Source organism: Coturnix japonica, chromosome 2 (assembly GCF_054131305.1).
Source record: "Coturnix japonica strain WE chromosome 2, WE-NBRP24, whole genome shotgun sequence".
NCBI lineage: Eukaryota > Metazoa > Chordata > Aves > Galliformes > Phasianidae > Coturnix > Coturnix japonica.
In genome coordinates, this window is record NC_140664.1 from 85,195,813 (window position 1) to 85,222,184 (window position 26,372).

Sequence of the window (26,372 nt, forward strand, 5' to 3'; positions counted from 1 at the left end):
TCCTCTACACAAAAGTTTCCTCATCAACCATGAATGTTCAGCTGCAGCCTGTGAAGCAGAGGTAAGAAAGAAGCACATGAAATTAGCAGCAGCAGTGAAGATGAAGATGATCCTTTCCTGAGCTTCCAGCAATTGTCTCTGAATTCACCTGCCATAACAAAGTTTCATGCTACAACTGATTCCTAAAAATTGGCTTTGGCAGGGTGTCTGATACAGAATTTGAATAGCTGTAACTACATGTCAAAAAAATTATTTACACTGGTATGAAGGGACAGAATGACAACTTTCAGAGTTCAGTATCCTTTGTGATTAGTTTCCCATGAAGAATGTGTTTAGATAAACTTTGCTTAGATTAAAAGATTTCTAGATATCTTAGTCTGCATCTGGGAATAAGGATCAAGTGTGCCTCTGAATAAGGTATGCAATGTTTTGAAACTTTTTTCCTTTTTCTGTTCAGCAGTTTAGCAGGAATTCAAAGGTTACTCCACTTTATTAACTGTTCTTTTAAAGGCCTGAATATACTGACCACAGTCTACACATTATTTCAAGAATACATCTGAGCACAAGAGTGTGTCACAATCCTGCAGAACTTACATAAAATACACACTGTATGTTTCCAAAATGAAACAAATGCTTCATTCTTTTTAACCCCAGCTGTTTATAAAACAGATTTAAAAAGACTTTTTTTTGTTTACTTACACACATAGCTTAACAGGAATAGCAGAGTGAGCTTTCAAATCATTTGGTCAGCTACCACTATATCATTACGATCCAAAACAAAGAAAGCCTTGCTAGTTTTATCTTGACTCAAAAGCTTTAGTTCTCAGAATTTTATTACATGGTTTGTGGGGGAAAAAGAGTGTAAGAACATATAATTTTTTCGTACTTGGGGATTTTTGTTGCTTTTCTATTTTTCTAAAAATCTATCAGATGTTTTAAACCTATGTCATTCATCTAGGACTTTAAATGTCCACTGAACATACAGAACATTATCATTCTGAAATACAATTATTTTTAAGGACATTAGTAAAGACTTTCCTACCTTTTTCTCTTTTGAACACATTTATCTTTCACAGAATGACTATTTCTGCCCAAACTGCTTTTGGAACTGAATATATAGAAGTTTGTCTACAAGACTGAAGATTTTTTTCTTACCCTCAAGAAACACTGTAGCTACAACTTCCTGCTTTCTTTTTGCTTCAGTTTTGCTTACTCCTACTGGAAGAGTTAAGTGACAAGTCTGCAACAATTTTCTATTTTTTAATATAGTCTGCATCTCTGTAGAGGTTTTGTCTCTAAATAGTACTATCTTGGGGATGGGGTAATCCTGTCTTATCTGCGTGTGCTGAAAGCTTCAACTCTCACAATCCAATTATTTCCCTGGAAATATACAATATACTATTATCTCTCTAATAGGAAAAATTCAACAGTGGGAGATTTTCAATTTGAGCTCCATCAGATACGTGGATAAACTTAACACAAACTGTTTTCCCATTTCAGGAAAATGAAGAAATGATTGTGTGTCTTTTTCTGCTACAATAACAAAATAATTTATCCTGGAAGTGACGTCTGGAAGTTATCTACTCCAATCTCATCTTCATAGCAATTAAAAATTCACAAAGATTCCACTACCTCTCTAGACTACTTGTTCTACTCAGTGCTTTCCTTTCTGCAGCTGTTTCTTCTGAGTTTGGCTCCACCTTCTGCACAACTCCCCTTTGGGTAGCTGTGAACAGCAATTAATTAGACATTTAGATTTCTCTGTTTCTTAGTCTATAGAATGGCCTGAGCATTCAGCCACAGTTTCAAAATGCATCATGCAGAACATGACTAGCAAATAAGTGATTAAAACGTAACTATTATTTCTGAATGTCTCTCTCCAATCTCTGTTCTCCCTACCTCACCCATCATTTATACACGCCCCATTAATTTTTGTACTTTGCCATTCTCACCTTTGAAGATTTCTCGATTCCTTTCCCCACAACACAAGTTACACCTCAATGTAGCACTATGCTGAATTACCCCTAACAAAAGCCAGGCTCCACATAATGGTCCTTTCCTGCCTCAGTTACTATTTACCTGCACAAGAAATTTGAACATGATGCTGGTAGGACTAATTGCAAGAAGATTACATGTAAGAAGGGATAAATTCAGTGCAGGTTAATATGAATATGAGATAACTTGATGACCGGCAGCTCTTTGCAAATGTGAGAACAATCTTCATTACTTCATGTGAAAGTTGACAGAACCGTTTCCACTTGTGCAGGTGTCAGTACCCCCCATCAAACACACCACATATGGCAATCAGACACTTTGGAGAGAAAAAGAAGAAACCCCTTACTTTTGACTTGCTGTTCAGGTGCTTTGATGTGCGTCACCATCCCTGGCATGTTTACGCTGTTCCTGTGCAGGTATTTCAGGAAGACATCAGCATTTCTCCGGGCCAGTGTGCAAGCCTACAGAGTTAGCAGTATTACTTTCTTTGAAGATGCATATGTAGAAAACCAGAAAGAGACGAAGGACATTCCTCTCTCCCTTTTTGTGCATATCCAACTCTCTATACTTTTAAAAAGTGTTGCTTATTAAGCTCTCCTACAAGTAAGTCAAGCTAACCAGTAAAATAGTTTCCCTAACAAGCAGCGGTTAATCCCTTCTTACAAACAAAATAATTTTTATCTGAAGATCCTAAAAGCAACTACCTCCAGAGCTTTCAGCATGACTCAGAAATCACAGAGAAGTTTGTTTTGTGTATCTGCCACTTGAAATGATTTATTGCATAAACAGAGCGCACGTGCTTCTGACATCACCTGGATATGCTTAACATTCACTAATGTTTTAGACAATAAGTGACGGCCCAGCTGAAGTGAAACCAAAAGTGCTCAGATATGAAGACATGCCCTTTAAAGGCCTTGAGAATTTTTAGTCCTCACTCAGCACAACTGCCTTCTTCATCTTAATATACACCAAGTATTATATGTGGCCTGACTGTCTTAGAACACGAAACACAATTTTAAAAGGTTGCATGGTTAGATCCAATAATTAAGATATTAAGCCATTTCTCAAATTATTTAACACAATACTGGAAAAATCACATGCCAGCTGCTGAAAGATATATTTGGCAGCACACTTGGAGCTAAGTTAACACATTTTTTAATGTTATCGTCCATCCATTAAGCACAAAAAGACTTTTGATAAAACTAAGTTATATGCTGTGAAATCTTTCAAGAGGATACTGGGAAAAAGACTTTGTTTATAGGCTTGGTTATGCTGTTTCGCAAGCATCCATTACATTTTTACTCAGTATGATTAGTAACACCCTCACTAGCACATCAGATAGATTGAAAACCTTTCACTTATCTGTAGACTATTAGAAAAGCCAGCTATCCCCAGATGCTTGTCAAGCAATTTCCTTCTTCTGTACTTGTAGTCCAAGTACATCTAAGAGTTGCACAGGCAGCAGTAACACTATATAACTGTCACTTCTTTTCTAATGCAGCAGCTTTTAAGTATTTTTTTAGAATGACAGTTGCTCAAAGCAGTGGTTTCCCAATTCCACTTCAGTCACAGTGGGAGACCTGACATCTACCAAAGTTCAGCAGGAAACACTTTTATAAAACTAGATACAATTTTATGAGCTTAGCTTTGTTCTCCTAATCACCATCAGAAGCAGTTATCATGCCACTTCCTACATCTTTAAGGCTCTGGACACATACATAGCCTTTAACTAGGCACTGCACTGTTGCTTACCACACATATTTCAGCACCATAATAGCGAGTTTTCTAAGACACAGAAGACAGTGAAAACTGAAAAAACGTACCTTTAGGAATGCCTCCTTCTGTTCCAAGTGTTTGCTTATCATGGGGGTAACATGATCTGTTTCAGAGTTGGGACCCAGCTTGTCTGCTCCCCCACACCAGTCTTCTTCCCGCTTATACTCTTGCTCCAGGCTTTCCAATACACTGCACACCTATCAGGCAGAAGGAGTTCAAACTCACACATAATTCAGTGCAACAAAATTTCCTAATTCATTCCTAATTCAAGAAGAAAGAACCTGAAAACCACCCTACCCTACACACATAACTTAAATTCTAACATGTTTTGACTGGGACTTAAATGGGGGCAAGAAACTTAGGCTTTACTTTTACAAGCACCGGCCTTCTGAAGTGGATTTGCTGAAGAGGCTCTCTGTAATGAAGCTCATCTTCTCCTATCTCTGCAACTGTACAGTTCAGGGTGAGACATGATTACCAGAGGAAGCAGCCTTACCAACCTCCTCGCTAACTGGTCTGCTGACTAATCAAATTAAGTTGATTCTTCTCTAACCTTCATACAAAACACTGTATTAATCATCTGAAATACTTCCTTCAAACCTCTGTGCAACTTGCCATGGTTTAAACAAAATATCTTGATACAAACAGAAACTCAACTGAACACTCGGATGGTGTATTCCATTTTTGAAAGGTTTTACAAGCCTTTTTTCAATTAAAAATAAAAAAGGGGAGAGAGACAGGAGAGGCTGACAGAGATTTGAATCTCCACTAATAATCACTGCACTTTGCACTTGGTAACTTTGAATTTTGCTAATTGAAGAGAAGATACCCTGACCAAATACACTGCAGTCCCTTAATAGTTGGCTCAATTTGTGTACTGTTTATTTAGAAACACATGGTTTGTGTTCCTAAGGCAGCTGGGAAAATAATTTGCCTTTTGCATTCTGTGTGATAAATAAGGAAATATAAGTGAATATAACCAAACCCAGTTAGCCAAGTCTTCTAGAAAGCACTGCTTTATGCCACAATGAAGAATTAACCAAAGCTGATAGATCAAATAGCATTTCTGTACCTGTTCAGAAGTTTTATAGAAGGCAACAGAGGCATTCACAAGCTTAAGACGGTCCTCCATCTTGAGCATCAGTTGTTGCCAATGGGAAGCAACCTTCTCTGCACACTCTCTGATCATATCCATGTCATAGTGATTAGCCTGCAGCATTGCCTCTGCTTTCTGCTGAACCTGAAGGGCACTTTGATGTGTTTTCTGAAAAGAGATGGAATTCAGGAGTTCAGTAGGGCAGGCAAGTTCAATTTCTTGAAGACCACAACGGCTCACATTTCCACTCTGTCAGTGATACATCTATACACACACACTCATAAACTAAACAGAACTGTTTAAAATTAGTCATTGTACAACTTCACTATGTCAACAGAAAAAAAAAAAAAATCCTATGGAGATTAATCAGCAAATCAACAGTGATTAGCAGCCTACAATGAAAACTACTGCACAGTATTCACTCACACACCTCATATTTATGCCAAAGTAAATTTCTTTATAATCATGAATTCCAAGTTGATTTTCTTTTCCTTCAATATGAGGATGAGGGAAAAAAAAGATGGAAATGATTTATCTCTTTTTGACTTGATGGCTATTTACGTCATCAGAGCTTTAAGACAGTCTATTGCACATTAGTATTAAACAATAAAAGGTGCAAGCACGCAGGGCTTCACCACGAGCAAGCTTTTTATTTTAGTTCTCTGTGTAAACATATACTTGCCTAAATTCTTCAGCATTAAACTATATTAATTTTGAATATATTTGAATGCAGTTACCCCAAAACTACAGAAATTAACCTTCCTCATCACCTATCCTTTAACTGGCAAAAACCAAAAGGTCACAATTTTTATACTTAAAGAGTTACCAAAGCTCTCAAAATGATGGCACACATAGCTCAAACTGCAAAAAAACAAAAGGGTGAAATACAGAACTTCATAAAAATCGCAGAACAATATGAAACAATTGCTACAAGAACTGAAAGTAGTTTTCCAAACAACCAGAACATTACATTTTCAACTAACATTCTTTAAAAAGAACATTATATCCAGTCAATATCACCACAAGTCCCTTAATAAGTGCATATAAATCACTAAAACTATGTTCCAGTTAACCTTAAGAGCTCTGTGTAATTTTTGTTCAGGTGACCAATTCAATATATTTAGTTTGAAATCAAGGCAGGGGAAGGACACATGGCCAGACACAAATTTCAGTAAAATCTACTGTTGAACAAAAATGGAAACATTAAAATACTATATCAGAATACACACGTTTTGATTTCTTAAAATCAGAATACATATGACTGATGTGTGCAGGTTCGTTTATTCTCAACATTAAAAATTAGCATTATATTGTTGCAATAAAAAAGGGGAAACACCCCTTACATCTCCTTAGTGCAATGTTTTTCACTGAGACTCATTAAATGTAATATAGGAATTCTTGGTGATGGTCACCGAAACAGTGCTCTTACCTCGATTGCGTGTTGAAACTGCTCATGTTCCCTCTGTAACTGTTCTGCCTCTTGCAAAGAGCTAGCAGTGATAAGGCCAGCATTTAACATTGATTCCCCGTTGCGGATCCAGCCCAAGACCTGTAACAAAGGAAAAGACCTTGAAATACGCAGTTCTGCTGCCAGTTAGCAAGAAAAAAGGCATCCACAAAAACATTTATGGACAAACATGGTTCTGAAATTGTTGACTAAATCATTTATTAATTATATTCTCACACTCTATTATACATTCAACATAACACAATGACGTTCACTATAATTAAGCGTGTATTTCATTTAGCTGACAACTTGTGTCTTTCAGTCAACTACAACATGTTTGTGATTTCAGTTTTTACTGAAGCAAGGTTGTGTTTTCTCAATGGCCTCTAGAAAACAGGATCAAATTACAAATAATAAGTGCTGAAGAGCCAGTGTCAGTAACAAAAACTGAGGGCATGCAGCTTAGCGAAAAGAAAGAAAATTCCAAACACTGTTGAGAAAAATGTGACTGTTGTGTGTTTTCTAATTGCTCAAAGATATCTGCTTTTCACAGTGTGCTCTCTCGAATCATCCACTAAACCCAGAAGAATTCCATGGTGGAGAGAACCCTCAGAAGACCATCTAGCACACTCCTCACCAACAGCAGGGATATGTAACCTTAACGCCTCTTCCAAAAGATCTGCGCCCTTTCATTATTCAGAATTCCAGTAACGGGCATCCTACACTTTTCACTGGACATTTTTATCACAAGACTTCTTCCTAACGTTTAAATTTCAAATCTTCCTTGCTTTATTTTGGCTCATCTGGTTTATCTTGCCCACAAAAAAACAATAATGTAATTACATTTTATTGCCTTCAACATCCTTTTTTTCCCTCCCTCTCCTCTCCCTCAATAAAGTTATCCTACTCTTTCTTCCAAGCACCACTCCTCATTGACCCCAGAGTCTTCAACCACTCCCACATGAGCTTAGCTTCCTAACTTTTCTCACTAATCTTTTATGAGCTCTCTCCAGCTGATAACCATCACTTCACTCAAAAACTTTCAGTTAGTATGTAAAGTTGGGCATAATTCCGGTTATTCACTGTCATCTGTGAACTCTTCTGCAGAATTGTTGCCCTGTGCTGTGTTTATTCAGCTGATTATTCCTGCCAGTACACCATGCCAGCACAATTCTTCAGTGCATCGAGATCATCTTGAACTGTAATTTGATGTCTTCTCATAAATTCAAGTATCTTTTCCAGTTTCACTTGCCTTCATCTTCAAAGATAAAAGCATAATCTTTGCTCCAATACACAGATTTTCTATCTACAAACATAAGCTTCTGGCCTTCTCCAAGGAAATGCTTCCAGATCACAGCACAGGGCATGCAAAGACGGTCATAAAAATGCTGGGAGTCTCTAGTTAAGACGCTTGGGAGTTTCTAGCATTCAAGGAAATAAGCCAAGGCAGGTATCAGGAGCAAGAAAAGGGGAAAATTCCTAGGAATTATATGGGTCTAACAGACTGCAGTCAGAAACTAAGCTCAGGGGAACAGATTTCTCTGGAATAACATGAAAGGGCAGATATTTAAAATAATTTCTTAATTTTTACTTTTTCTTATAAAAGCATTTCTAAGCTAAATTTCTGCATTACAACTGAATTCTTTTAGGTACAGTATGATAAAACACATAGCTTTTGTGTTAAGATACATTTAGCCTTCACTAGAGAATTTACAAAGAATGTTTAAATGGCACTAATTCAAGATCATCCTCACTTGGCATACTATCACACGATGCAGATAGCTAGCAAAGTACCCTCTATTTCAAACAAACTGATTTACACTCCTGCTTGCTGCAGATTAGGATGGAAATGCAGGTGGGACTTGCACAAAGGAAGTTATTGCCAGTACTTTCTCCTTTCCCTTCCTCTTCCCCCCTGCTTTAACTTAAAGGGCTAACATAAGCTCCAGTAAGCAGCGAGTCTGTTTTCTTTCCCAAGGCTGCTACCTTCTACTGTTTATTGGCATATTCCCATCACCTCACTGTTGGAGTGGACCACACATTCCACATATCTGTTATTCTCCTAGTCTTCAGCAGGCTAGGAAGGCTTCAATTGAACAACAGCAAAATTGTGGAAATGAAAGAGAATTTGGAATACTTGAAAGAGTGGCTATATTAGCGAATGCTTGATTTAAGTTTAGTTTCTTAAAATGAATTTTACTCTAACTGAACACTGAACACAAGACACACCTGTTTCAGCATGCAGTCCAACTGAAGTTTCCATATCCATATGGCACTATATGGAGTGCCAGCATACTCATCCTTAACAGTATTCTTGGAGACTTGAACACTGCAGAATGTGTATGCACCAAGATATAAAATCTGAATGTGTAAATCCAAGGCATCCTAAAGTACTTCTGAGGATTCAAGCTTGGACTACACCGCACTAAACATATAAACACACAGGAGTATCCAAGAACATACACTATAATCAGAACAACAGACAACTGCTAATGTTTAATGAGCATACCAAAACCAATGCACTTTGGAGTTTGGTAAAGAATCTGAACCATGTAGATGCTGCATGTTAAGGCACTCATACAAAATGAGTATATGGCAGCAATAACTAATCTAGTAGCTGTATATCTCAAGTGATCAAAGGTTTCGCTGGTAAATGCAAGTAGAGTTCAGGCTGAGACAGATGCTCTCAACTATTTCTCTGTTTCTCTCTCTTTTATGTCCCTATCCTGTATAAAGTGATCACATTTCCCTTTCCACAACGTTTCTTTAAGATACAGCTTCATTACTTTGGAGAGCATCCTTTTCCTCCTGTCTTTTGAGGTTTTCCTACACCGTAATTTTTTGTCCATTTTTACCATTTCTGCATCTATTACACATCAGGCTAGCAAGAAAAATCTTAGTAGGATTTCTTTAAACTTGTTTGTCCTCTGGCCCTATTTTGTTTCCTCCTAGTCTTGAGGTTTGACACATAAAAATTCAATGCCACAAAGCAGAACTTGTCCTGTAGTTGAGGGAGAAGTAACACTGGATGTTTTTATCTGCTTTTTTGTGCTTACAGAAAACCAATGCACATGAGAGAAGAATTAACTTGTTACAGAAATCAATTTGAACTGTAACATAACTACACTTGAAGTTCCTCTACTGAGTACTGAAAAGACTCCTTGCAAGAATGTAACCAAAAAACGTAGCCAGAAAGACAGTTTTCTGGTCTTATTACAATAACTTGAGGGATGAACTCTGTAGAAAAATATAGCAGTATATACTATAAAAATAAATAAAATAATAAAATACTGTAGTATTGCAATCCAATAATATGACATGATTACAAAGCTGCATTTATTTAAAGGGTGAAAATACAATAGCAGTAGTAACAGTTTTGGAAGCAAAAAAACTGAAACAACTCAACAAACCAAACCAAAACGAAAAATCAAATGGAAACCTTGTTATAATCTTTGATAAAAAGACACTATCCCATCTACTTAATAAGAAGCCAAAATTAGCTTCAAATATGTGACTTACATCCACATACAAATCATGATTGTTAATGCAAATTGAAAAAATCACTTCAATATCAACACAGGATGAAATTTTTTTAGGTTCTCAAATCAAGGTCGTTCCTTCCTTTCTCCAAATGCAAGACTATAGATAAGTTACTTTTCATTTCTATTCACAGAAACGAAAATGAACGCTTCTAAAGGGTAAGAAAATGACTTCGTACCTGCTTGACCTCCGCCTGCAGATGGCGCAGCTGCACGCACTGCTCCAAGTGCTTGCGGTGCTGCTCGGCCGCTACATCCAGCTCCTGCTGCTTCTCATGGAGAAACTCCAGCAGATCCTGAACACGAGTTGCCATGTCTACGTCCCTGTCACAAAGCAGCTCAACACCTGTAAGTAGACAATCATTTATAATAGAGTTAAGGCTTTCCAAGTCATACGAGGTCATTTCCACTGTTGTGAACTTACTTTTCCAGTTCTCTCAAATGTAACTTCGAGAATTTGCTTAAACAAGCATAGCTTGTTTTATCATTACTACTTTTCCTTTTTTTTTTTTTTTTTCTTTTTTTTTAAATTTATTTTAATAAGCCTGAGATTTAGCCCAGGTAACTGCATACAGGTAAAAAACATACCGTAAGAAATCAGGATGGAAGATTTACTAATGAAAGCAGAAAATTATAACTTGGTGAAATTACTCTGCTTAACTAAAAAATTAACTTCTTATCATTTACTCTAATTTTAACGACTTCTTGAGTGGACTCGCTTTCTTAGAAAAGGAAACATTTCCATGTGTTGCCAACTCCTACTTAACACGTCATAATGACAACATAAATTCACTAATGCTATTAAATGATTTGACTGCAAAAAAAACCCAACAATATCCGCAGCTCTCCAGTTTACATTTAACCAGCACACCTGCCATTTTTAGACATTCCATGGAAAGTCAACTGGGTAATTCTTATAAAACCTTATGAAGGAGCCATCTTACCAGATGCCTGCACTTCGTTGACATACTGCAGCAGATCCTGTCCTTGGTGGATGACATCAAAGGTCAAATTATTCATGGTCAGGGCTTTGTCTGCATGATGCTGGAGCCTTTGTTCTGCGATTGTAAGATCTTCAGTGTCAAAGTCATTCATCTGCTGAGAGAGCTCATCATTCCAAGACTCGAGGTCTGAAATTATCTGATAGAAAAGGAGGAAGACAATATTCACTAATCCGTTATACAATGTATGTTTATTTCCAATGCTGCATGTAAGATGGCAGTTGGGAACACATCACTTGTTGATTCAACCCACTGATTAGGTTTGATATGGTTCAGGCATGGCTCATTTCCACACAGGTTTTCAATTTTGACTAACAATCCAAAAGAGCGTATTTGATAACCACAACTCTCCTTCAACCAATGTGTGCCTTCTCAAACTCCACACCACCATGGGAATCCTGGCACTGTTTGAAGTATCCGCTCATCAATGCATCACTTGTGAAACAGATTTAAAATGTTATCTCCACTTCTAAAGGAAACTGTTGACTTAAAACATCTTTTCTATTCTTCAGACTTCACCAAGCCATAATTCATACACCAAGTGCCAGCTTAGATTGTGACCACCACCTTCTTACAAACAATTGAGAAGCACTGCCTGTCACAAAAGGCAGGGTACTTACTGAATGAAGCAAGAATAAAAAGTAATATATCACAGTTAAATTTACAAGGATAAATCATTCAGCTACACTAATTCTGGAATTTACTCTCTGCCATAAAATGTCCAGAGAAGAGGATTAAGGTTTGTTGTTTTGTTTTGTTTTTTACTTTTGTTTTGTTTTGAATTTTCTTTACATATGTATCACAACAAGAAAGCATTCCTTGCTCATCCACCAAAATGTGTTTACCAAATTCTTTCTGAAAACTTAAAATACTCCTTTTAATTGAGATATAGAACAGTTTTTATGTGTAACAGATAATTTCTGATCCATTTCTGTTGATCAGAATGGGTTGAATGAGTTCTTACAACCCAGGTTTGATGCATCCATTACATACTTCAGACAAGCCTGTCTAGTTACCATTAAGCCATCAAATTGCCATCAAATATATTTTTCCAAAGTCTTCAAAGAATTTTGCCACAGGTTACTGCAGATCACCGGGAAAGCAAAACTATAGATATCAAGAAGAACGATCATCTTAGCTCTTGAATTCTACAGTTTCAGGAGTAGGACAAATCAACATGAAGTGTTAATTGATGGGGAAGGGAAACAGCGGCTCCTATAGCAGGACACAGCAAAAAAAAAAAGTCTGGTGCCAAACTGGCACTAGTGGCGAAACTGCTATCTGCAAAAATATCTGTTGTGAGCAGGAGTCTGTCACTACACTTTCCAAGTGGTTCATCACAGTTGTGTAGTTTAACTGTCTCAGTAACTTCAACTGAAACTCTGGAAAAATAAACCTTGTAGAAAAATCCAGAATTTAGAAGAAAACAAAGTCTAATAAACTCTACAAAGTTTCTGTAGCCAACTACAATCCTTCCTGATGGCTTGTTTTCATTCCACTTAAACGGCACCATAAAAAATGCACCCAACAATTAGGATAGTTACTTACAAACTCTAACCCCAGTCAGCTTGCTGTACCCAAGCAGAAACAGGCAGATAAGCTCAGGTTTCAGAAGTAATGGTGAAAACACAAAAGCTGACAGACAATGGATGAAAGAAGTTATACAAGACAAAGCCTTTCGCTACTGTTTAAAGCTTCTTTCATCTCTCTTTTGTATATTCAAAAACATAACACACAATTTACTAAGGAGTTATGAGTGGCTTTCCCTCCACACACATATATACACAGGTTTCCCCTCTCTCAAAGTACTACACAATTCCTCCATTTGTTTCCCTTTTACTTGATCCACATCCAACCTGTCTCATCATCACCTCTTTCTGATCTTCATCTCCTTTTGACCGACTTGAAATATTTCACAAATTTCTAGTCTTGCTAACAGTCCTGCCTGATAAACTGCTTACTTCTGGGTAACCTCCTTTTCTGTTCTCATGCCCCTATATATGTGCTCCTTCTAGCACACGGCAACAAATGCCTTTACAAAATTAACAATGATGAGCAATAAAAAACTACATGAATTACCCTTTGAAATACAAGAGAGGGTAAAGTGTAGTGAGATGTTCTCTTATTTTTCTTCTAAAAATGTGTTACCACAGTTTTCTTGTCTGTAAAATTAATGTTATATATATTTTTTCTAAAACTGATTAAGCTCCGTGAGTGTGATTAAGCTCCATGATTAAGCTCTGTGTGTCTCTAAGCTCTGTTACAAAGCAGAATTCCTCAAACTTCATAACAAGGTTCCAAGTGGTGTTACTCTTCACTGGTAGCCTCATAGTCATCATGAAGATCAACATAGTCACCACGAAGATCAACAGCCAGAGCACACTTTTCAGTAGCTCTCCATTTGGGTAACACTATGTTCATTTTTCACTAAAAACAGTGGAAAACATCTAAAAGTTGCTTCCTCAAACTATCCTTTGTATTATGAAAGACCTCAGAAATCAGATTTACCATCTCCTTTCATCTAGGTCATCTAAAAATATTCATAAATTACATTCAAGAAATGTTGTTATACTTGGTGAAACAGAAAACTGTGTGTTGAGGAAGACTGCAAAACTCCAGTGTCTTTCAGAACATAATCTTTTGCTGACTATGTTCCTAAACATAACTGAAAAATGTATTTGATCTAACGAGGCTCATTTGTGTCCCTGTGTTAAAAATAAATCCAACCCACCACTTCTCAGGACCAAGCCCGACAATTTGCCTACCTTACTATTAATTTGAGTGAAAATAAGGCAATCAACACTGCAGACCAGCATACCATAGAAGACTGCTGTGGTTAAGCTTCAGTTTTTTATATTAACAAAGTGCTTTACTTTAAGTAGATTAGAGCCACCAGGTCCTCTCACACTATCCTAGGATTCGCCTGACAAAAATGACAGGTAGTAGTAAGATATCAACACAGCGTACAACTTCAGCTAAGAGGTTTTACCAATACTGTATTCAAAGAACAACAACAATAAAAAACAATAGCAAAAATGGTAACTTGTTCCCATATTATTTCATGGGTCTAAGATCATGGCTCTGTACAAGAACATGATATTCCCTGTCCCCTTTAAAAGATGAGGAAACCTATGATTCAAATAAATAATGCCAGCATGATCCCACGTCCATTCAGAAGATAAGAAATCATAGTGCACATCACAGCTGGGGTTCCTAACAATGGCAGAAGACTTTACATTCTTTCAGCAGTAATTAGGTGGCTCAAGATTTCAGCCATTAGGAACACACTCTGCAAATCTGAAACTTACTGAGTGCCAAGTTAAGGACAAAAACAAAATGTTAAGCATTGCCTGCATTCTTCAAGGCTTCTCCTGCAAGTTCTGCTTTACAAGTGACACTGTTTTTCAGTAGGAGCCTGCTCTGAAAGTTTTATCAAGATAGTTAGCATTAAAATGACTAGCAGACAATTAGAGAAACATTCATAAACTAATACTGATCTCAGGAAATGGACAACCCACAAAAACACAGGGCAACTACATACCACAAGATTTGTTCAAGGAGCTCCTAGTGCAGAGACCGAGCTGCCTGACAAGTGATTTTACTCACTAAAACTTAGGAAGCACAGGAAGGAAATAAGTAAAAGTATAACACAGAAGAGATGCAGACTCTTTTGTACCAAATGGCAAAAAAAATAAAGAATCACACATCTCTGCTCAAAAGAGTCTAACTGCCTTCTTCGCAGCAATTAAATGCTAACCAGAACCTAGAAAATATTATGTGCTGAGGAGGAAGAAAAAGGATGAATGGAAAAGGAAGAAGAGTAGATTCTCTGATCCAGCACTCTGCATCCTTGCCTTTTCAGCTGGATGACTTCACAAGCATCTTGTAAGTAGTGTCCAAAAATAGAGATAAAGCCATGAATTGGAAAGCATGCAATATGCTTTGCATGGAGTCCTGACATATGTACAGAGGTATTTAAGAGATGGGCAAGTGAAAACTGCACACAGAAGATAAACATGTTTTAGGCTGCATTCATTGCCACCAGAGCTACACTGTGGCTGACTAGGTCCATACACAGCCTCCTTATACTACAAACACTTCCTCACTCTAACACCAAACTCTTTGCTTACATTATTTTGCTCCTTCCTGCTTTTAGTTAATATAGGTATTAGAAACAGAGTCCTTCAAGGACCTCAGGACCAACAGCAAGGATAGAGAAGGTTGAGTCCATATGCTAAGAGCAGGAGCAAAATGGAGCTGCAATTACACCAGTATCAGAAGAGCAGGAGAACCTGGGAAGTTACAAGATAAAAGACAACATTTCACTATTGAAAGAAAGAAAAGTGACAAAAAGAGGATGAGTCAACATGGCAGCAAATTTCATCACTGTACCCAGGAGCACAGCTACACAGTATGAATCTGCAGTGCCTAAGGGAGCCCTTTGTTCCATCTGAGCTTGAACCGTTTTGCAAACAGTAAGACAAACACCACTTGACATCCAGAAAAACTGTCCTCTCAGGATGCACCTGAGTGAGTTGCCACTACAGCCAAGTCCTAATTGACTGGGTAGAGGAGGTCAAAGCAAGGTCTGCAAGTTCATAGGTGTTATCTGGCTCCTCGCTATCATGTTACTTCAGCTGAACTTCTGCTTTCACACAACTGACCTGGAACTAGTCTTTGCATTTCTTCCCGGAAGTTTCCAAACAGATGTTTGCCTTCAGGGAGAGGGAAAAGAGAAGCATGCTTTGCTGAGGAAGCAGAGACAGCAAAACAATCAACATTTTGCTGAAGATGCTTGGCAGCCAGGATTATCACAACCCAGTTTCTTCCTGGGAGGACTACTTGGAAATCCTAAGTAAGTGACATTTTTTGTTTCCAAGCCATATAAACAAAACACGTTAACTCTTTTAATGCAGAAACTGGTGCTTAACTTTATGTTGCATATGCCAAAATGTGAAGCACTCCAAGTGTCAGGTTTAGAAAAAGCAAGACATGTGAAGTTAAGATATACAGCTTTGAACTATAAAATCTCATCAGCAAACAATATAGATGGAAGTACTGCTATCCATGTGCTGCTATTCTGCACTGAAGGACTAGATCACATCTGTAAAACAAGGCTTCTGCATCTAGCTTTCTAGTATTATGTAATTCTGGCTTAGGCAACCTACAACAGAGATCAATCACCTTAATTATCAACTTCACTGAAACTCTGAATATAGCTCTTCCTTCAGTTTTCTTAGTATGCCTTGCACCATGCTGGTGCAATACAAATATTCTGAGAATATCATACCAACTCCATCAAACACTGAATCAAAGAATCACATAACAGAATCACAGAATGGATGAGATTGGAAGGGACTTTAAATCTCCAACCCTATGCTGTGGACAGGGCTGCCACCCACTGGATCAGGCTGCTCAGGGCCCCTTCCAACCTGGCCCTGAGCACCACCAGGGATGGGGCATCCACAGCTTCTCTGGACAGCCTATGCCAGTGCCTCACCACCCAGTGGAGATCGCTTTTGCTTTGATTGTAAAATGCTGATAATCTTATGAAAGGGGATGCCTTTAATATTCCTCCCCACGCATCAGTCAGCCAATTAATTATTACAATCACAGTTCTGCCAAGCCTTTCCCTTCCATACTCAAGACAGCAACTCCCAATTTAAGTAGTAAAGTCTCTGCAGACTAGTTTCACCTCCACAATGTGAATACCAAAATAGAGAAGCTTCTTAGTCTTCCTTTACACTGAAGTTATTATTACTGTGGAGTGCATAGTCTCACTTCCTCCAAGGGTACAAATCAAGGAACTGTGTCTGTCTGTGCCTGGCCTGCACCTGACAATTTGCTTAACTAAACTAGAATCCAGCAAAGGTATTTAATCCCAATTTTAAGGAAAAACAAAACAAAACAAAACGGAATAACAACAACAAACAAACACCTTAAAAGCCATCACTTCTGATAATTGTCTCTTTGCCCTTACACCATCTGTATGTAATCAACAGTTGTGGCTTTTACTTATGTAGAAGGAAAGAGATAAATTTAGTAGCTCCTATAACACTGTAATTTCAGGTTTACAGAATGTCAAGGTAAGCCATCATATAACCAAACAAGATCACATTCCAAAGGATAACCATTAATCTTTTGAAGCACCAACTCAATTTTCAGTCACTGTGTACAGCATTCGTGGTCAGCTTAGTTGAAGTTTTATGAAGTAATTATATAACATAAGCTCCATGTGGAGTTGAACATTTGTTTGCATGCACACCCCTACATACAAACAGAACCTTTCTGACTGATATTGCTGTAACCCTCCTCCAAAATCTGTAAATTCCAAAAACTGCCTGAAGTTTTGCAGGGGTGTGGCACTAGTTTTTGATATTTTCAGAGCAAAAAAAGATCCTTATTTGAGAGATGGAAAGAAGGTGAGAGGAAGGGAGATTCAACATTTCCAAAGAATTCCAAATATCACTTACAGTTGTCAACTGAAAGACACAGTGCTGATTTGGAAAAGAAAGAAGAGTTATATTACTACAAAGCAACAGCTTAGAGTTTCTGTACTAAATCACTCTGTGTGTCTTATAAGTCATACTAAATGTAGTTGTACGAGTTATATCAAGGCACCTTGATATTCAAACCACATTTGCCAGATGAAGCAAATGGTACGTTACAATTTTACAGAAGATGCATGACAGTTGCTTAAATGTGCACTGGGAGGCAATCAGAGCTGGAATGAATGTAAAAAAGCCTGGCTTGACTCTCTTCTGAGACTTCCACATATAAAACAGAAGCCTTAGTTTTGTAAGAAAAAAGGTTTATCATTCACTTATGTCACATGCCAATACAACTACGGAATCATCTCAGCATAAATGTTCTTTACAACAAGAGAAGAATTGCTGTGCAGCTTCAAGAGCGGATACTTACATCTATTGCATCTCTTTCAAATATGCGGAGCTGCAGAAACAGCTCAAGCTTGATCTTGCGTTCTTGAAACAGTTCCTCCATCTGAGATTGGGCCTCATCCAGCTGCTGCAGGACTGTCTCTATGTGGTTGATTGAGCTGTTGTGGGGGGTCTTGTTACTAGAAATGGCTGAATCCCTATTCAAAGCAGAGATGGGGGCGGGGGGAAGACAGTTATTGAAAAAAGAAAACCGCACAGTTTGGATGATACACACAACCATGAAATATAGGGTTTTTAAAGAAAAGTTAATGCTAATCATATTATATGCAAGTTAAATCTTTATATTTTGTTACTACAAGTCCAAATTATGTTTTACTACTTGAAAAAGCATTAGAAAATAAGACTGCTTTCATTTTTTGACCAATTCAACATTTAAGGACATTCTGCTTACAGGAAGAGTAAAGTTTAAAAGAGAGAAGCTCTTTCTCTGTGAAAAGGAAGTGGCATATGATAACTATTTACTTCACTGGATCTTCCTGGTAGTTAAAAATCAATATAAGATATTAAGAAAGGATTAACAAGTATTTTAACGTAGTACAAAAACTTCTACAGATTCAGGTATGTTAACATCAAATCCCATAGCAAATAGGAGATGTAACAGTGCAGATGTGTCCCAAGTTTATTTAGAATACTGCTGAATGAATGGACTGCAAACTGATGGTCATCGCTACAGAAAAGTGCTATATTAGACTGCAAAACAATTTCAAGGGTCTCTTTATGAGAAGTCTGTTGCTCAGAAGTCAAAAAACTGTGGAGCCCTGCATCTCCCAGACTACAAAGGCATACAATTGCTCCTATTACAAAGGTAGCTTATGTAAACAAAGTCTCCTTCTTATAAAGGTAGTGTTTATAAGCTGGGCTTCCTGCAAACAGAGAGTTACAGACCATCAGTACAGAATGAAACATAATAGCAGTCTTAATATTTACAAATTTTATTTATAGGTCAGAGCATGTAGTCATTATCTCTGCTCCCAAAATAGAAGCTAAGCCTTGCAGAATACCAGACGCATGCCAGAAGAGATTTAAATTAAACCTTGTTTTACCTTAGTTGCTGTATGAGATCTTCACCTTCTTTTATGACGTTGACTGTAACCTGCAGAGTAGTCTGCTGCTGCTGACCAAAACGTTTAATCAGGTCTTGGACGGCCTCCACAGACTCTGCATAGACATCATCAAGCAGTTCTTTCTGCAACTCTTCAAGCCATGTCCACAGCTAAGGAAGGGGAAAAAAAAAAGAAGAAGAAAAATAAGCACCAGGATCAGGCAGTCACTGTTGAAAATCAGTTTGCTTGGAGAGGAGAAAATGGAGGGGGAGAAACAGTATTTGTTTCTCTTCATCGAAAAATTCCATCTTCAATCTAATAAAAATGAGCCTTTGCTTCAAATAAGGTTTTCATGTCCTGGAAATACCAGGAAAGCTTTATCCGTGTTGCTAAGTCACCCTTTCTTTCTCATTTTCCTTCTACAGTACTGAATGTATCCGACTGAGCAGCAGAGAGCTAATAGCAAGAATCCCATCTGCAGCTCTGCGAGAAAGTCACCGGGAGGAAAATGCTATGGTAACACTCCCTGAGAGAAGGAAGGAAGGAAGGAAGGAAGGAAGGGAGATGTATTGTAGCCACCATCAAATTTACACTGCCAGGCTGACACACGCACACAGATAACATGACACATTTCTGTGGCCTTCAGAAAAAGGAAAAAGCATTTCAGAAAACAATATACAGAGAGAAATCTGCTGTGAGAAGTTATTTTTCTATCATAATCTCTACAGCTATGGTGCTTACCCTGTTGCTTTCAACTTCATGCTATTACAACAATAACAGCAAAAAAACGTTGCAAGTAATTACACTAACTTTTTTGGCTTTGTTTTCCCCACTTAACACACCCACATGTCCCTGTTCAGAACTGCCCACACACTGCAGTTTATGGAAAAACCTCTAGGTACAGGCAAGCAATGTATCATTACCAAATATCTGTATTCCACCGTGCTCTTTCTACAATTTCACAAAATAAACTATTGCATCCTAAGCTCTGCATGGAAATTATTCACCAACAAACCATCAGACACCTATAGTGCAATAACACAGTGCTGGAAGAGGGCACATGCTGGTCCCCTGCAACACCACTGTGTGCACTCACAGCACAACGCAACAGTTTCTCTCACAGGAAGCTGCCAAATCAGGTCTCTCCTCCCCATTTATTATCACATCTCAAGCCCTAACTTCCAAGAACAAGGACTGAAATCTCCTTTTTATCTTGAAAGAAGAATTCTGTTCTGATGGACAGTATTAAGATCTTTTGTCTTCATTTGAATTTGTCTTTCAGCAATTTAGAGATATAATTGGCTTTGTTAACCTTGAAACTAATTAAAAGTTAACAATTAAAATGCAGTCAATAAGCAATCCATGTGACTTAACTTCAAAGAGAGTAAGACAAATGCTTTATTTCTTAGCTTAACATTCTCTACTAAATACTCACTTTGTGCTTTTGTGTAATGTTCTGATCATAAAGGTAACTACCAGCCGTGTTACAATAAAAGAGAAAATTCAGCGAATTAGTCTAAGTTTCAATTAAAAAGTTCCATTGCAGCTTTATTTTAAAATCAAATGCTAGGTTTTTGTTGGTGGTGGTTTTGATGTTTCCTTTATTTGTTTTGCTTGCTTCTTTTTAATATCTTAAAGCCTTATGTTCCTCTTCAGACAGGTTTTCAGTATAGCTTGAATTATACTTTCAAATATCAAGGAACAGTTTGTGATTTTTAACCAAACTCTTCTCCACAAATCTACTAAAAAGGAACACCCCAAACCCTCCAAAACCCAGAACCTCCTATTTGTACACACTCTGATCTTCTGACTACTTATATGCCTCACAGACAGTGCCTCTCACACATCTGAATGCAATTCCATAGTCATAAACACCACGAGCTCGAGTCACAGCAGTCCTTCTTATTTAAAAGGAGCAGAAATCATTGGAACTTAACATGTGTGTCATAAGTACTAGTCAGCGCTCATTCCAGCACAACTCACTACAACAAAAAAACAAACAAACAAATAAATAAATAAATGTTTTCAAATGCATACTTAGAAATGCAAATTTTACTTCAAGACAAATGAAACGTAGGATCAAGAAGCCTGAAAGCACAACTTGCAAACTGTACTCAGGTTTTAATGACCAGCAGACACGTTTTTATTCTTCTCTTAGTTCATAAGCTATGTCTTGAACCTTGGAAACAGGAGACTGTGTTAGAGATCTTCCAAGGGAGATGCTGTGTGCATACAGTTCCTGCTACTGTGTAAATATGCGCTTCAGAGAGTGTAACACTTACTGTTGAGTATGGAACTAAGGCATTTGGTGCTAGCTAGAAGAGCTTTTACCCCATGCTTACTGCATTGTCTATAAAAGGCCCAATTTACAGAGATGTTGATCAGATCAGAATCGAAGTCATTTTGGATATCCTGAACTGTATCTAGTTTGCCCCTTGGCACCCATACAAGTACCTGCGCTGCAGCTCAAAGTAGGTCCAAGAACCACTTCGAATTTTTCCACTATGTCTTTTCAGCTGGGTGCTGGGTCTCATCTGTACAGGGGGAAAACTTACCTCTGTGATTCTTCACATATTCTTCAGTCACCTCTGTTACCAGGGGAAGAAGACCTGGCAGGGTCAGTTTACACTGGTGATGTGTTTTGCTTGGGAATATTTCCCTTAAAGTTCACCCTGGGTAATGGAGACCAAGTCAGCACAGAAAAAGCAGTCATCCTACATAGACAGTCCTAAGCATGACCACCTACCTGGAGTAGAACAGCATAGTACTAGCACAACAAATGTCACACTGGCTGGCCTGCTGCCTGGTTACCAGGAACACAGAACCAGTTTCTCAGTGCAGAAGCAGCACAGCACAACTGTAAACATGGTATCCTGGCCCCATGGAACCAAGGAGCTCAGAAATACACTGCATTTGCCTATTTAATTAGCCAAATCACCCGCTGCTTGTGCAGAAAAGGCGATTTATAAATGTGCAGAAAGAGTGTGATAGTAATTAGCATGCATTACTTGTCTAGCAGTGATTCATACACTGTTGAAAGTGGAACAATTTAAGCCATTTCTGAAGCGAACACTTTAGTGACATTTTTATAGCAAAAGTTATTCTTTCTCATACATTACCAGGTAGGCTTTTAACACTTTTCCAATAAGCAAGTTTCTGACAAATAGTTTCCCTTGAAAATAATCTTGATTTGACGCAGTTCATCTACAAAGGTTAGCATAAAGCCACCAAAGATGAACAGAACTGTCAGGTTATCAAAGCTGGATATAAATTCCTGCCATTTATTAAGATGACTTTAGTCCACAATGGGTGGCATGTCACTTGGCTTTCTGTATACAGCTTTAAAACCAAAACGAGCACTGGGTACACTGCAAATTACATAAACTACCTTGTTTTCAGATACAAACCTAAGGGTGGAGCCAGAACGAGCTTGCACAGTAAACCCAAAAGAAGCCAAACAGTTTACTGAGAGAAAAGAGACTGGAGCATGTTTAGCAGAGCAGAACTACCGATTTTATACTGCAATGATTTCCTGACGTAATGAATTATTCCATCCAATAGTGAAAGCAACAAGGATCTGACAGAAGAAAAACCCCTCATCATTAAAAAAACACTAACTTCCTCTCAGTGTGAATTTTTGAGAAATCTCTGGTCACGCTTTTCTATTCACTATAAAAATAAAACTAAAAAAAAAGCAGAAAGATCCCCAAACCACTAAGCCCTGTCACCTTTGTAAGAGCTTTATCCAATGGCAAATCAGCTTTAAGCTATGGGGAGAGAACTACGTAAATAACTAAATCCAGCCACAGAATGAGGTTCTTCTCTCTTTATCTCCTCTTCACATCTCATCAGAATTAAAATTGGAGAGGGAAATCAAATTCTGAATCCCTGACAAGCAAATTTTTCACCCAGCACTTTTTTTCTTGATCTATACATAGCACAGACTAAGAAACATCTGCTTGAATGAGCCTGCATCCTGTGCTACCTCTTTCCTAAGTTCTTGGGAGCATGCCATTAGTCACTGAGATCGTATTACTTTAATTGTCTGCAACATCCTGGAAGTTTCAGCATTTCCATCATGGGCCTCCATCTCTTTAAATCCCATCCCTGCAATCTCCTGAAGGACCCGTGCTAAATAAGACCATACAATATTTTGCTAAACGTTATCAGAGAACAATTACTCATAAGTGAATATCTTCCTGAGTTCAGAGTTGTTTTATGAAGTCTCTGTCCCTTTTGTTTTTACATAAGGTAATTTTCTTTGTTTTTCATTTCATAGTAGATTTCAACTATTATAGTAGGCTAAGACAAAGTAAAGACCATAGTTGTTGCATTTCAAAACTGTCAATTTTTGCCCATGCCCCCAGCACAGCGTTGCAGTCTGTGTATCACCACAGACTGACTTCTTTAAGGAGCCGTTAACTATACAGGGCCAAATGTAACTAATATGCACACTGAAGCATGGAAGGGGTTTGAGATGTGTATGTTTTGGCTTTCAGTACATGCATTGGACAAAAACTGCACCTACTTAAGAATAAACAAATTGACATGTTAAAACCTCAGGAGCTGGTCTTCCATGAATGTTTAAGATATTAAATGTATACATATATTTGAAAATTAGACTTAATTATATTTTGAAGTTCCAATCTATTCCACAATTATAATCAATTTCCCATTCAGATTAAGCTCATCCCTGAAGCAACATCAAGTTTCTTATATCTTCCTAAAATTACATTAACTATCAGTATCCTGTCACGACTTGCCCCATTCCTTATCTGAACAAGTAAATAAAAATGCCCACATCATAGCTTTAAAAGTCTACTTCTGCTTCACATTTCCAAAGCATTTTGTGTTATTTCAGTAACACCTGGACTGCAACCCATCAACTGGATCCATTTTAAAGCCAGTGTAGCTACCAGTATTGACAGACTCAGGACAGGAAATTTGTGCTGGTTAACTGGCACACAGTCCTACCAAGTCAGAAAAACAACACACGTCAATGTACTGCTGCTGAATGCTTCTCTTAAGAGTAAGAAGCATCTCTTCCTCAACTCTCAGATTCAGAAATATCAGCGTAGCGAGCAGAGACTTCACTTCATACACATTGCCAGATCAGCTAAAAAGCTGGTCTGCTGCCTGGAAAGGGCATGCTCCAGTTCTCGGCACAGAAGACAGCAGCTTTATTATGACATCCAAATTTAAGCCACAGATCACCAGCTCAGCAGAATCAAATACTCAGGAGCAGCTGGCAACCAGAACAGCAGATCTGTCACCTCAAGGTTCACTCTGGGATAAAATTAATGAAAAGCTGTGCTTATCTATACTGGATAATGCAGTGAGGGCATATTTCTGGCACTGAGTCACAAGACAAAGCAAGACCATATCAACAAGCTTTTCTGAATCAAACACACTCCACAGTTAAATGTGAGTGAACCAGCCGTGTTACGGCCAGAGCAAGGCCTTCTCAGCCTTCCCATGCACTGGCACCTTTCTTCAGCAGCTTGCACAGGCTTCTGTTTCATTAGTTTTGTTCAGGAACTGTGGGTTTCTGTATTTGAAATCTCTGCCAATTCCACTTCCCTTGTCTTCATTTCAACCTCAGTATATCCTACTGTAAAATTTAGTTTGAGTAAGATGAGAGAGATGTATTCTAGTAACACCCTTAAACATATTGTGTATACATAGAAAGTGCTCTGAGCTATTCTATAATCAACTAGTCAGAATATACACAAAAAGCCAACAGACCATTCTCTTCCATGAACATTCAGCCCTGGTCTGTATTCCCACACTTCACTCCAGTTAGGAAAATATCTGTTGCTCTACTTTGGCACTACTACAAACACCTGGTTTGGCCATGATTTCAGTCTTCTCACTCATAAATGCTGTGGGAGCTGAGAGTGAGTGAGAAAGAATGTAAGAATTTGAATCCACACCAAAATTCTGCTCAACTCTACGTGATGGCAGATTTCAAAACAAAGACTACTGTGGCTTTTGCTCCTGTGTTTTGCAGACAAGCTTTTAGGATAACTACTTACTCAGGAAATGTATTTTTCACCTGTGTGATTTTTCTTGCACAGCATCTCATTTGACTCTGTCAACAGCTTTGAGTTACGAGTTGCATTTTATCCATCCACAGGCTAGGAATCAGCCTGAACACCGTATGTTCAATACACTGTTCCTCACAGGAATTCTCATGAATCCCCAAGCAACATAAACACACCTTAACTACATCACTTCACTTGCTGAAAAGTTTTGCAAAGACTGAAATTTCTCACTGTTTGAGTGGGATCTAAAATATCAACATTAACAAATGTACAAAACTAGAATCAGAATTTATGTACAGGAAACAACAGATTTGCTTGGATCACCAATAAGCAAAATGAGTAACGGCAATAACATTACCTCATACTGTACTTCAGGCTTCCCTGAATCCACCCTTTTTCGATGTCAGTGAGAAATATGGTCTGTTGGGGTTGGTTCATGAGGAATCTGAGAACTTGTGGGTAGTGCTGGTAGAGCTTCCTGCGTATTAGAAACATCATAAAGCAGCATACAATCATAATTCTGTGATCCTGTAATTTAACTTGTACACTGCTTCATGACGTTTCTAAGACAGAGGAAACTTTACCACCACCTTGTAATAACCTGGTCACAGAAAGCTAGCGTTTCCAAAGTGCAAGACAACAGGCTGCTGCATATGCACTATACAGATGTCCTGGGCAAAGGTAAAGCAAAAGTCTGTTACTTCTGGAATGTGTCAAACAGATCTCGCCACTCCTGTGGTAAGCAGAAACTGCAGAAACTGACTTAATGAATGTGAACAGAGTGAAAAAACTGAGCAGACACAGTAGCAGCGATAAGTTGCATAAACTTATCTACATAAAGTATCAAGGTTATTCAGAGCCACGGGAGAGAAGGAATACTGGAATTCCCTAATGAGGGACATATATTCAAGTGTAAAGTATTTCCAGTGAAAAGAATAAAATACAACAAAACATCCTACTTCAACAGCCAAAAAACTGGATGTCATTCAGTGCCAGACTTCAAAGCTTCAGAAAAGCCCAGGACCCTGACAACCAACTTTCTTTGGTTTTGCATCATTTTCCATGCAGCCACACATGAGAAGGGGATTTTTTCTTTGTGTCCACTTCTCAGTACAGGAAAACGCAAAGACAACACTCCTAAGACAGAAATTTCACCTTGAATACCTGACGAGCAAAACACTTCTTGTTTTATTTTTTTAAAGCAACTGAATCATCTCTCTTCAGTTCAATAAATAGTGTATCATCCTACTACTTGAATACCTCTCTTCACCAGTTAAACACACACATTAATTTCTTAACTCAATCATACAGCAGAAAAGTTACATTCCAGCAGGTATGCACTAATTTATGCTGCAATTTCCCACATCCTGCAAGAAAAATGTAATTCTTCTGCCAACAAAGCATGGATGCCTTTCAGGTTTAGGCCATTTTTATCTTCCATCTGCTTTGTGATGCCTTCTCAGCACTCCACA

At 38.1% G+C, this 26,372-nt stretch overlaps 1 protein-coding gene across 4 annotated transcripts in view; it reads right to left on the reverse strand.

Annotated features, from left to right (window-relative positions):
• The window catches only part of TRIO (trio Rho guanine nucleotide exchange factor), a 221,798-nt gene that overhangs the window by 93,464 nt on the left and 101,962 nt on the right, over positions 1–26,372 (reverse strand). For all 4 annotated transcript variants that reach the window (XR_014942818.1, XM_085537841.1, XM_015854391.3 and 1 more), the window contains exons 12-19: positions 18,857–19,026; positions 17,776–17,950; positions 10,798–10,993; positions 10,033–10,199; positions 6,297–6,416; positions 4,844–5,035; positions 3,819–3,968; positions 2,342–2,456 (exon numbers count right to left, since the gene is read on the reverse strand). Coding sequence is in view for 3 of the 4 variants with exons in the window: in XM_085537841.1 (XP_085393967.1) it covers positions 2,342–2,456; positions 3,819–3,968; positions 4,844–5,035; positions 6,297–6,416; positions 10,033–10,199; positions 10,798–10,993; positions 17,776–17,950; positions 18,857–19,026 (1,285 nt within the window). In the remaining variant the exon portion in view is untranslated. The remainder of the gene's footprint in view (positions 1–2,341; positions 2,457–3,818; positions 3,969–4,843; positions 5,036–6,296; positions 6,417–10,032; positions 10,200–10,797; positions 10,994–17,775; positions 17,951–18,856; positions 19,027–26,372) is intronic.